This window comes from Mercenaria mercenaria, chromosome 13, assembly GCF_021730395.1.
Source record: "Mercenaria mercenaria strain notata chromosome 13, MADL_Memer_1, whole genome shotgun sequence".
Taxonomy (NCBI): domain Eukaryota; kingdom Metazoa; phylum Mollusca; class Bivalvia; order Venerida; family Veneridae; genus Mercenaria; species Mercenaria mercenaria.
Window position 1 is genome coordinate 79,583,662 of NC_069373.1, and position 14,139 is coordinate 79,597,800.

Consider the following 14,139-nt stretch of genomic DNA (forward strand, 5'->3'; position numbering starts at 1 on the left):
TCAAACGGGTCAAACTTGATGTCTTTTTTTCAACTTAGAAAGTGAACCCGGTCGGGATTTTCCGACGGACTTTGGTTGGTCCCAAAGTAGATCTACCAAACGGCTTGCCTTGACCTGACCCCTAGCCATGACCTTAAAATTCAACCGTAAGAAATGATGAAGTCAAAAATTTCAAGTTCCCAGAATAATGCACTTTTTTAGATTTTAACTATCCACCATCTCATTTTTCAGCTCTTAGACTATCAAATAAAATCATGGATTTTTTTCTAAAGGGCTTAAAATGATGGACACATCCAGGCAAAATCCCTCAGGGGTTACGCAGTCGATACGCAATATATTCCAACATTTTTTCTCTCACCCCAAGGGTCGGGTGTCGGATATGTCCCTGATATCGAATTTTTGGAATCGAAATTAGTGTCAAAACCTGTATTTTTCTCGTAGAGTTTGACCTTTTTTTATCAGATATTTTTAATACTACACAATAAAAGACATTCAGAACCCCCTAGTTGCTTCAGACCGGTCTCTAGAGGGGTTCGGGCACCGGGCCTGAAATCAATTTTAAAAATGGTCATTTTCAATCAAATATTACGACAACATTACTAAAGATACCTTAATATAAGTTACTTGTATTTGTAGAACTTTCCATAACTATTTCATAAAGGTATAGTACAAGGTTCTAAGATCCTAAGGGTCGCCCGGGCTCGAACATGGGTTCCAGGTCAAAAGGTAAAAAGAAACACATAAATATACCTTTCTTATCTAAAAATAGTTTTCAACACTTAAAGTAACACGGTTTGGTTTATGTCTATTATTTCTATGGAAATAAAAAAATTCAGGTAAGTTTTGTCAGTCTGTATGATCTGTAGACTTGCTAAAGGGACCGTATAATGGTAACTTTTGTCGCATTTTTTCGAATATTTCATCAATTTCATTTTATTATAAAAAGCGTTAGGAACAAGGTATCAAATTGAAATTTCTTTAAATAAGTAGTTGGAACTATCATGTAAACGAATATGAAAGTCATTTCACGCCGTCGAGAACATTTGCTAAGCTTTGGCATTTTTGGCTTGTAAAATATTAGCCGCAAAATATGGAAAACGTGCTTATATAATCTATTTATTTTACGTTAATATCTGCAAATAAAAACTTAAAACTTATTTTTATAATATCTGAAAGGTTGTAACAAAAAAATCTGTTCGTCCGTCTGAAAGTAATTTAGGATAAAAGCTGTATTTCCGTAATTTTCCATACGAAAAACTTCCGTATTTTTCATTAACTTCAAATTATTGTAGAATGTTCCAAACACAAGATATTCTAATAAAATTACTTTTATAAATGAAATCTAAACATTGTCTAGAAAGATTTGTAATATGTATATATTTACCAGGTTTTGTCGGGGAACCGTCTTAAAATGTATCATTTTTCGTAAAAATATGCATACTTCATATATTGAATTTTGGGATGGATCTTGTTGGAAGAGTCATATCTTCATAACTTTATGTCCGATTTTATTAAATGATACCTTGTTGCAAAAGGCAAGCCCGTAGCCACAGGAAGCAGGTCAGATCGGATTCGAACCCGATCGACTAGGGTTCAAGGTAATAAGTCAAAGTCCGATAATATTCTCAAAATATGAACTTTTCAAAGCAGTTAAGGAAGTCCATTAACACCATTTGAGCAATTCGCACGCTCTCCTGTTTGGGCCAGCTAAGTCTTGGCCAGCGCCCTGTTGCATAAAACAAGTTTGGTCACATTCTGAGACCTGTCCTGAGCCCTGATGGCATCAAATAGACTTATAAGTAGTTTGAATGTAAAGCGTCGACATCTGCTAACATATCCATATATGGTATTGGTAGGTTCCCGGGAAGTTTGACTCGAATAAAAGTCAAAATCTAACTTAGCGTCAGTATCAACTGAAATTTCGTACTTCCATTTATTATCTCTTCTGACACCCATGCCAACTCAGGTACTCGAACATCGTGTTTCTTTGTAGCCAGGACCCATACCTAGTCGACGATGCATAAAACTGGTACATGTTTTGGCCAAACGAGATTCAGCTGGGTCCAAAGCCTTCCAGACATGGTACAAATCCGTATTTTCTTTGTTGGAGGCATACCTTGTAGCCATATATGACATTCCCTGACACCTAGGGCTATCCTAGGTATAAAAACAAAGCTCAATCGATAGCCAGGACTTACACCTATACAACCATGTATGATATATGTATATTTCTTTGGCAAAGAGGCTCGAATCCGGTCGAAAATCTCTTAGTCATGGTCAAAATACGAAGCTAGAAGGCAAAACAGTGTCCTTTCTCGACCCTACATACCTACACGACCATGTATGATACATGTATATATCATGTCATAGGGGTTTGAACCGGGGTTAAAGCCTTTCAGACATTGTCAAAATTGACATGTTACCTAATTTGAACACTTCCTGGTGACCTTAAATGGCCTGCCTTGACCCTTATGAGTACGTCAGATACTCAAACTTGGTCTCATTCGATAGCCAGGACTATGCCTATACGACCATATATAAAATATGTATATTTCTTTGGCATAGGGGCTCAAACCCGGTCGATAACCTTTAAGACATGGTCAAACACGAAGTTAGAAGACCAAATAGTGTTCTTATACGACCCGCCCCGACCCCTAGGGCTATCCAATGTACTCGAACATAATGTCAGTCGATAGCCAGGATCCATAACTGTAGCGACTCATTTAGCCACATCGGAATTTCAAGCTTTCTGTACGAAGATGGTATAGAGAGCACAAATAAATAAATCCATTTAACATTTCATAATTTATTCCATGAACAACAATAATAGGCGAATATTTAATCCAAGTAAAATATATCCAAAATTGACTGACCTAAACGTGAAAAAGTGAACAAATAACAGGAAAATTTCGTGAAATATGAAAATGAAACAGCCGACGGAACCATCACCGTCGGTCCGTCAATAATAGATTCACCGTCGGGAGAATAATTGTTTTTACTTATAATTTAAACTTTATCAGTAAACTCGTGCAATTCCCGACACTCCCGTCGGAAATAATGATAAAACTTAAATTCAAACATGTGTAAAGTTAACAATATATTGTACTTAGGTGGAAAGTGTTATCTTTATCCAAATTAACGTATTACAAATTCAAATTCGTATCATCAATTTCTTAAATGAACAAAGCAAATATATATAACAACGTACTTTACAACTGTCAATCACATAATATGTTTTTGTAAATGTACCTGTAATCTGAGTAATTTAATTTGTTTCATAGTCCCAAGTATCAATACTGGTATCCATTTGTTCATGAATAGTGTCCCCAATATATGTAAACACTTTTCTCACAGTATAAGTCCAATACCACACGCGTCGTCTTGTAGCTATTTCCCTTGAGATAATTTGTTCGTTATCCTCAGCATCACTAATTATAATAACATCATTTTCATCCTCATTATCACTGGCTCTTTCATCACGATCAGAAACTACATCGTTCTCATCATCACTTTCTTCACTATAACCGTCGCATTCAGACGACAAATACTGATCTCGATCATCATCGCTGATATTAAATTTACCACTACTGGCATCGCTATTATCATCACTAACACCTGTAATATGCGTAATCTCACTACTTTCACTAATTTCACCAGCTAATTCAATAATTTCATCTTCACTCTCAGATATGTCACTGTACTGAGATACCTTAATGCACACACCATGCTCCTCGCGAACACGCTTTTCCGAACTGCTTCCACCTTCATCGTTAACGTCACTTTTAGATCCTTCATCAATTTCTGCACAACTATCACTAACAACCTTATCTGCCGACAAATTTCTAACGGAATCTTCACCAACACCTTTATATCCATTCGTTTCACAAGATTTGCTTGCACTTATTTCTCCAACACTTATTTCACACTCTGGTTCGTCCAACACGATCTCATCCAGATTCTGCTGCTCTGGCAACAAATCCACGTTAAATTCATCGAAACATCTTGAATTTTTTTATCGAACGCATCCTGACAGTTGTTAGTGTCTCCACTGTTTCGTAATTCTTCCAATTCCGCTAAAATGTCGAATGTCGACTCATCGTCACTAACGTCCTCAAAGTAACAATCTTCACTCCTAATGTCTCCGCGACGAGCCGAAAGAGCGAGTTCTCTAGCTCATGGTTGAAAACATTTTCAATCGAGATTACGACAAATAACTTGTCGATGATTGATTGCAATCATTGGTGTTCATGAAGTTTCGTTTCTTTAAGTCTTAAGACTCTTTTGTTGATATTTGCCACAATCGACATTAGACAGCATTCGGAATTTCAGTCTATGTACGATGTAAGCCATGATCATGTACTTATAAAAAACGATACGTGCCAAATTATACACTTTCTTAACACAGTTACTGGTGTAATATGTGCATGATTCTCAATACCCGTTGGGTTAAACCTCGATTACTTTACACATTTATTACACTTTCATTAATATTTACTATGTTGCACATTCACATTATTGGTTTTTTACGTTATTCGTTATGAATCTTGATCGTTGTAAACTTTTAGCGTCGCGCACGGCGTCGATGTAATTCGAGACTGGTATGTCATCGTTCATCGTGTCGATGTTCATCAAAGAATTAGGCCGTTTATACACGACCCGATGCCAACTGTACTTCCGCCGATCGCACATTTCCGTCACTGCTTATCCTTAGTTTGATGATTCTACCCATTTTCCAACAACTTCGCGCAAGCTCGTCTTTCACAAGAATTACGTCCCCTACACAGGGTTGAGCTATGGATTGAATCCTCACAGATTTTAACTTCGTTTGTGTCCGTTCCATCAAACTTAACAAATAATCATCTCTCCAGATTTTCCAAAATTTGTCAAGCAGTACTTTACCTTTATGCCACAAAGCTAACAATTTTTCTGCTGAACTTTCACAAGGTAAGTAACTGTGGTCATTTTCATCACTGTCAGTATCAGGTACACTGACTCTTGGATTTAAGGTAAGGAAATGGTTTGGTGTCAACGTGATATTTGAATCGATGTCGTCACCAACATAAACTAATGGTCTTGCGTTAATTACGGCTTCAATTTCCTTCAAAACCGTTGTCATTTGAATCAAGGTAAGTAATTTACGACCCAATGTTTTACGTAGTGATCTTTTGACTAAACCAACTAGCCTTTCATAATATCCTCCGAACCATGGTGCACGTTCGACGATGAAATACCATTTTATTCTCTTTTCGGACATGTAACTAAGAACCTCCTCATTTTTAAGCATTCTAGACCAAAGTAAATCAATTGTGGCACTAGCTGTTTTGAATTGTAATGCATTGTCCGAAATGACCTCACTCGGAACGCCCCTCTGGGAAATGAACCGTCTAAAGGCAAGGAGAAATTCTTCTGATGACATGTTTTGCACTATTTCCAAATGTATGGCGCGCGTGACTAAGCAAGTAAAAAGACAAACCCAAATTTTCTGTGTTTCCACTACTGACTTAATGTTTAGGGAACCTAAATAATCCAGTCCAGTGTATGTAAATGGCGATGAAGATGTAACACGCACTTTGGGCAATGGTGGCATTTCAAGAACTTTGTATGGGCCACCTTCACAACGACGACACACTGTACATTGACGAAGTACCGATTTTACAGTTGCCCGTCCTTGAGGAATCCAATATTTATATCGCAAACTGCTTAGCGTTTGAGATTCTCCACAATGCATAATTTCCTTGTGATGTTTTTCAACCAGTAGATGTGTAAACTTATCTTTCTTAGGTACGAGTATGGGGTACCGCGATCCTTCTCTGAGCTCTGCATATTGCAGCCTTCCTCTGCAACGTAAAAGTCCCCTGTTATCATGAAACAATCCCAATTGACGTTGTAAATTGTTAGATTTGTTGTTACTAACTGCCAGTCGCACATCACTGTAATGCTTCCGTTGAATGAAAACTAACCACAACATTTCTGAATCATTAATTTCGGAAGCAGAGAGAAATCCTGTTCTTTTATTTCCATGTTTTCTCAGATTGTATATGAACCTTCGTACGTATGCTGTAACACGTATCAACTTTGTAACAGATGAGTACGACTCATAGTCGATCTCAAAGTTCTGTTGTGATTGTCTTGTCTTCGATTTGCACTTGTTCGATTTCAGTGCATTCACATGCACTCGATGTACACATTTCTAAGGTTGTGTCATTTGGGTAGATCGACCCCGACTCCGCTAACCAAGATGGACCATGCCACCAGAGTACATTTTCAGAGAGGTTTCGCAGTGGAGATCCGCGTGTAGCAACATCAGCTGGATTCTCGTTCGTTTTAACATAGGCGAATGTAATGTCTCTGTGTGTCTTGATCTCATTTACTCTGTTTTTCACAAACACCGGGAGATCCTTTTCTGAATTAATCCACTTCAAAACGCACTGTGAATCTGTGTAGAGTTGTAAATGCTGTAATGGTAGTTTAAGCTAACAGTGAACAAACTTGATTCACCGAACACCGATCACAACTGCCATTATTTCTAATTTAGGTATGGTCATAACTTTCACAGGAGCGAGCCTAGATTTAGAAAACACAAGCTCAGTCTTTGTTTCAACGGTGGTGCTTTGACGCAGATAAATAGCTGTTGAATATGCCAATTTGGAGGCGTCACAAAAACATACCAAACTATAATGTACACAATTTCCCCTTTCTGTTGTAACGCATCTCTGTAATTTGTGACTGGATAGGCTTTCAAGATCACTATTAATGATATTCCATTGTGATGCATCTTCTTCAGAGATTTCATCGTCCCAATCGAGCCCCTTTTGCCAAAGTTGTTGTATTAGTAGCTTTCCCCTTAAAAGCACTGGCGAAAATAATCCCAAAGGGTCAAATTTCTAAGCTACGTTCTTAAGTATGGCACGCTTGGTTGGACTTTTCATATCACATACTTCAGCCGGTTTTAACGATATTGTATCGTTTTTTGGATCCCAACACAAACCCAACACAGACATCGAATCCGTATCAGCTCTGCTATCACCTGGTATGTATTTTTTAACAATATCACTATTAGATATCCACTCTCGTAAGTTCGTTGAAGCTTTTCAGAACATAGACTTGACTTCCTGATAGAAATGAATCGCTTCACCTTCAGTACTCGTTCCGGTTATCAGATTGTCTACGTACATGTTGTCTTTCACCTGTTGAGCCAAATCTGTATTGTATGTGTCCATATGACTTTGTACCGTTGCTCCTAATAAGAAGGGGCTCGATATCACCCCAAACGGGACCCGGCAGAAACGATATTCCTGGATATTTCTGGAATCTACTGTAGGTGCATTGATGTCCTTTAACCACAGAAACCTTGTTACGTCCCTTTGATCTAACTGTAGTCCTATCTGCAAAAATGCTTTCTCAATGTCCGCAACCAATGCTATTTTATGCAGACGGAATCGTAACAGTATTCCACAGAGATGTTGCAGAATCACCGGACCTCGATATAAGCACTCGTTCAGACTTTTGTTTTCCTTTCTGGTCTTTGATGAGGCATATGCGCAGTTTCGTGGTTAACTTTTCTGGGTTAATGACAGCATGATGAGGTATGTAATGTGTCATACCATCTTGAACTTTATAATTCACCTTTTCTATAACGCCTTTATTGAGTTGGTCTTCAATGACTTCGTTGTACCTTTTCATTAGCTCTGGTTTGTTACTCATTCGTGATACAGTAGACTTCAGACGACCTAAAGCTAACTGTCTGTTTTCTGGTAATTCAAACTCTTCATCACGCCAAGGCCAGGTAACTTGGTACCGACCATCTTCAAATTTTATAGTTTCTTTGAATTTCTTCATTGCAATTTCATCATTCGAATTTTGCACGTTGTCTGTAAAGCCGATGGATTCAATATTCCAGAAGTCTTCGAGGTTTGGTTTGGTGGGTATAACACTGTCTATGCTTTTGAATACATTATGATTTGTGACGTCATTTCCATACGTCAGGACAAGCATATTTACCGTATCCATTCCCTTTTCAACCTTACTGGTCCGGCCTGTCAAAATCCATCCTAGTTTGGAGCCTAACAAATATAAACCGGGTTCGATTTCAATTCTTTGTGGTAACACAATGTCTAAGTAGTAATCGTTTCCGATCAATACTTCTACCGTTGAATATTCCTTCACAGATGGAATTGTGTCTGCCATTTCAACACTATTCACTAGATTTTCCATCTGCTTAGTCAACAGTTGTTTCACTGGATTCCTTTGAATAGTACCACTTATAGTGGGCACAACATTTGCTGTTATTTTCATGTAGGAGCCATTATTTAATTTGATACTTATTTTGGCTGACTTCGTTTTTATCACTTTTGTGTTTTCACTACCGAACGTAACAAGTTTTAACTCCTGTTCATCTTCAGGTTTCAAAGCCAACTTTGTAGCTTATCTTTCCGTAATGTAGGTCCTTTGTGACCCCGAATCAAATAATAGACGAGCCCTTTCGTAAACGGAATTTTGTTCATTGCAAATCTCTGTCTGTGCTGTTTGCATAAACACCATTTCATTTGAAAAAATAAGAACGTGTCCTTCCGCAGACATATCATCCTCCTGAGGAGTTGCATCACTTATTTCTTCTGATAAATGCACACTAGATGACCTAATTTCAAATTTCTTTGGGCACAAACTTCTATGATGTTTGTTCATTTCACCACAATGCACACAAACTTTCTTCGATTTACACTCAGTTGCCAAGTGACCTTCCTTCAAACATTTGAAACATGACCCATTTAATTTTCTTTTGCGTTCTTCAACTGTTTTAGTTTTCAAACATTCATCACTCCAGTGTCTTTCACTGCAGTACCTACACCTATCTTTAACATTGCTTGTTGCTTTGCTCTTAACATTTACTGCTAAAGCTTCCGCGGACGCTGGAGCGTTATACACTGGTCTTGAAATTTTCTGAGGACGGTATGCTGGTAGTGTGGCTTGTTTTGATGTCTTTGGAACTTTGGCGTACCTCCCCTTTGAATTTCCGGTTGTGTTTTATTCCCATCTTTGTTTTCGGCTCTTTCACATGCTACTACGTATTCCCGGACTTCATCTCTGAGTTTATGCACCGTCCATTCTGTTTTCGATCCACATTTTAACTCTATTTTCCTCAATACATATCTAGGAAGTTTCGACCGTATCATTGAAATAAACACATGTTGGTTGGTATTTTCTTTTAATACCTCTAAACTGCGAAGGTGTCTTTCGATCGTATCCAAAGATATTCTTAAACTTTCCACTTTCTCACTAGGTATTGGGATATTTATCAGCTTGTTGTAGTGTAAATCCACAGCTTCTTGTGGATTTCCAAACCTCTCTTTAAGAATCGTAACTGCCACATCATAATTTTCCTTGGACAACCGCCAATCCATTTCAATGGATGGTTTGGGCATCCATACAACCTTACTTTGTAATAATTGAACTTCTCGATTGGGAACAATCTATTCGTATAACTTGCACGTCAAATGCTCCCAAAATTGAGCCCACTACAATTTATTTCCATTGAATTGCACAGATCTAATTTTGTAATTTTCACTCTGCCTTTTAGGGCCGTGTGTGCTCTTTCGTTATGCACGTTCCATTAACTCCCTTGCGCTCAATTTGTCCTGAACAATAATTCTTGCATTTGTTCTTGCAATAATCTATGATCGACTACTTTCAGTCTAACTTCATGTCCTTTTCATCTACAATGTTCGCTTTATAATTTTCAGTGAATGTTTTAATTCAATCAAGGAGTTTTCGCCTGTCTAATAGGTTCACATAATTTTGTCTACTAAATTTCCACATTTTCTGAATCACTGTCTCCAATCGTGGTCTGTAAAATTTACACAATTTGAACTTCTACTTTTTTCACTGTAATTCAGTAACGTTCAGACATTGAGTCAACATTATAGATATGCGATCTTGGTCTCACTATATGTTAGCCTTTGTACGCAATTTTCAGACATTGTATTTTATTGCACATTGTTCAATCTTTATTGTGGATAATTCGCCATGTTGCTCTTTATTTCCAATACACTTTCGAAACACAACACACAAAACTATAGCCGATGACAATTTCTTTCACTTTCCTTTTTTATACTCTTTAAATTTTCCTTCCGAGTTTCCTGCTGCCAAACAATGTAGCGACTTTTAGCCACATCGGAATTTCAAGCTTTCTGTACGAAGATTGTATAGAGAGCACAAATAAATAAATCCATTTAACATTTCATAATTTATTCCATGAACAACAATAATAGGCGAATATTTAATCCAAGTAAAATATATCCAAAATTGACTGACCTAAACGATTTAAATTTGCTCTAACTACAAACAGAAGCTCAAGGTTTATATATGTTTCAACAATTACATTATTCATAAAGAGCACGTGAAAAAGTGAACAAATAACAGGAAAATTTCGTGAAATATGAAAACGAAACAGCCGACGGAACCATCACCGTCGGTCCGTCAATAATAGATTCACCGTCGGGAGAATAATTGTTTTTACTTATAATTTAAACTTTATCAATAAACTCGTGCAATTCACGACAATAACAACACATCAATGTATGAAACGGGTATATGTTTTGGTGATACAGGGTCGAACTTTATTGAAATTCTTTCCGACGTGGTCAAAATGGGCCGACTTTTTAAGTTTGAACACTAAATTGTGACCTTATACGACTTGCCCTGACCCCTCAGGTTATCCTAGATACCCGAACAGGGTCTAAATCTTTAGCTAGGACCTATGCCTACATGACCATCTTTGATTCCTGTATATATCATGGTCATAGGGGTCTAAACCCTTTCAGACATGGTCAAAATTGTCATATTTCGCAAGTTTGAATACTTCGTCGCTGTGTTTTTCACGAGATGAAAATGGACGTTGCACCGGAGAGGGAGCAGTTAATAATTATACGGCGACCTCTGTCGTAATAATGAGGGCTGGTTCTCGGCTTCGTTTTGTAACGTCAAAATTATTATGAGAACAATTTTATTTTGTTGCAGGACGATTATATGTTTGATAATCAACATTTCATTGTGCAGACGTATTCGTTTTTATCAGATACACAGATAAGATCTTATCCATGCCTCTGATTTTTAAAGTACTGTTGATGTTTCTATTTGAAAACAACAAAAAAGTAACGAGAAATTGAATTTTGCAAATGTAAAACAATCAACTCTAAACTAAAATATTTGCATTTGATTTTTTATTTATTAATTCATAACTGAAACATTTTAATATTTCATTAAAAACACTTGCTAGTGTCATTATTATAATGATATATTGTTAATGTACATACAAATAGGGATAATGCACTTATAAAAACCAAAATGGGAAGTGAATTGGCATATTAAGATATCATCTTATAAAATGTGTGAAATGGCGGATATCCCCTTCCATAATTACAAAGTAACAAAATGCAATTTAAATAACATAATTGCTGTTTGCTGAAACCATAAATATAATATAAAATATAAAGAAAATATAGACAAATGTTTAGATTGCTTGCGATTCTATGGAAACTAGGAGGATTCGTAATATTTGTGTATACGAACTTCATTATAAATAGCTATCAACGTCAGGTTTGAAAATTCTAACAACAAGTTTGTCAAAAGGCCCTAGTAATTGTTTAATAGGAACATTCGTAGTATTGCTTATACGACTTGTGTTTATAAATAACTGTCAGCGCCTCTCCTGCTAAACCTTGAAGTTTTGGAAAAACAAACAACAAAAAAAAAAAAACATCCATCGACATATTGAGTAATCAATATTCGAGTAAGAAAAAACTATTAATCAAATGAAACATTTTTCTGAACTCCGTCCTCTCCCCAACGTTCACTATAGATGAGTGAAATGTTACAATGTCTTACAAAGGGTATTTAACTCTTTTATAGTTACATTTTTTCTGCAATTCACAGTCGTAATTTAAAACTGGTAGATTGAGTTTGCTAAAAAGCTGTAGTACATGTTTGATAGAAAGGTTTGTAAAGTTTTTCATATGCGATTTTAGTTTAAAAAGCTTAAAAAAAATATTATTATTATTATACCACATTTATATTTTCATGCACATATACACGCTCAAAAGTACTTATATCTTTTTATCATAATATTTATCACGTCGTGTTTCTTTAATTTTCAGAACAGGCAAAGCTTGCTAGGGACTCTGGAATTCATATCTTTGCTATAGGTATTGCACTGAAGAATCTTACGGAGTTAAAGAATATTGCTAGCCCTCCTGCTGAGCAAAATGTTCTCTCTATAAACGACTTTGATAATTTGAAGACATTGAAAGGGAAAATATTTGCATCCATTTGCACAGGTAATTTTGAAAAAAAGTGTGATAGTAAATAGTAAAAGGCAGAAGAAATTCATTTGTACTAATGTGTGTCAACCACAAAAAGAACTGTTTTGTTTGTCCATGATGATAATCATACATAATTTGCATTGAAATATTTGTAATAATAATAATAATAATAATATTGATGATTATATATTTTAAAATTTTCTAAATGTCCATTAATTTAACATTTTATTACATTCATGTGATCGCAGTTTATCATATTAATATTATTATCATTTTCTGGCGTTTCTTTCACATGTATTTAATAATTTAATATAAACTCATTAGCTGCGCTTTTTGTCACGTTGCCTTCTGTATCCTCGAAGACGTGACATCAGTTTTATTGTACGTTTTATTTTTTGATAAAGACATAAAAGCTGAAACTGTTAAAGAATGTGTTTTTAAAGTTACAAATTCATAGCAACTTATAGGGAGGCTAAGACAAGTGTTTGAAATTTAGAATGATAAAAAAGATGTAAAGGGGTAACAGACGAAGTCGTAAAACACGTTAATTCAAGCAGAACCTTAGATTGTTCACCTGTCACCCTGCCGTACAGCTATATGATACTTGTACTATCGGAGTTCTGGGAAAGCGGATGGGAGAGGGAGGGGTGAATACGTAATTAGATTGTGGTGGGTCTTTAAATATAAAAATGTATTAATATATGAATGATGTGTAAGTGGTGTTTTAAGCAGATAATAATAAATACCTAGAGAAATAACATAAAAACAACGCTGAAATATTTTTTTCAGGAACACCAGTCCCGAATCCATTCGGTAAGTAAAAATATTTGATTTGTCTAATAATTTTAGTAAATATTTATATATCGTCAATATGTATATCAAAAATAAAAATATATACACATTCGTCATTTCAAAATTATTCGAGTAGCTAAGATTTAAAACTTTGACATTAAGTGTCCTTATGTTATCTTAATTATATCGCTTCATGCGAAAAAAACATGTATGATGTTAGTTTTTATTGCAATCTGCATTACAACATACATTTGGCCATTTACAATATCTTACTAAGATGGCCAAGACATACAATCAACATACAAATCGTCGCCTTATTTCTATAATGTCGTAACTTGCTTTTGATAGTTTTGGAAAACGACGTTTAAAGATTTGAATGTCAATGACTGTACACTACTTACAGACTTGTTGAACTGAAATATAGCCTTTGTTTGTTCTACAAGGCCACAAATTCACCATCCAACAGATGTCACAGAAGTGTACCTAATGGCACTAAAATCTCAATTTTGCCAAAAAATGGAATTACGGCACTCTGGAATTAAAACGACGAAATCCTCATACAGAGCATACATTCATCAACATACAAACACACGAAGTAATACATCAGCATTACACTAGGACGCAGCAATAGTAGCAAGTTTTTCCAAACGAAATTTCATGGCACTGGAGACAAATTTAGACAAATTTCTAATAGTTTTAATACTCTAACTAGACAACAAAATTAGCAAATCTATTAATAGTAGGAAAGGCAGAAACAATTTTATATTTCTGACGTAGTTTACGGTACATTGGACAGCACAATAAAAAGTGATACTCATATTCAACATTTTTAGTACATAGTTTACCTATTCGACCATTTCTATCAATACCAGCAAATCTACAACTTTCAATATCTAGATTATGAGACAACATTGACCTAAAACGGGATATCACTTTTCTCACAGAAACACTATCTACAACATTCGAACATTTTTCTTATTAACAATCTGCATTTGAGCTTCTGTCTAATTACTTTGTGCATAACATGTAG

General features: G+C 35.8%; 1 protein-coding gene across 1 annotated transcript in view; it reads left to right on the forward strand.

The window, feature by feature from the left end:
- Nucleotides 1-14,139, forward strand: part of LOC123529337 (uncharacterized) — a 64,860-nt gene that overhangs the window by 9,630 nt on the left and 41,091 nt on the right. The window contains exons 8-9 of the mRNA XM_045309641.2: nt 12,153-12,332; nt 13,107-13,130. Coding sequence (XP_045165576.2) covers nt 12,153-12,332; nt 13,107-13,130 — 204 coding nt within the window. The remainder of the gene's footprint in view (nt 1-12,152; nt 12,333-13,106; nt 13,131-14,139) is intronic.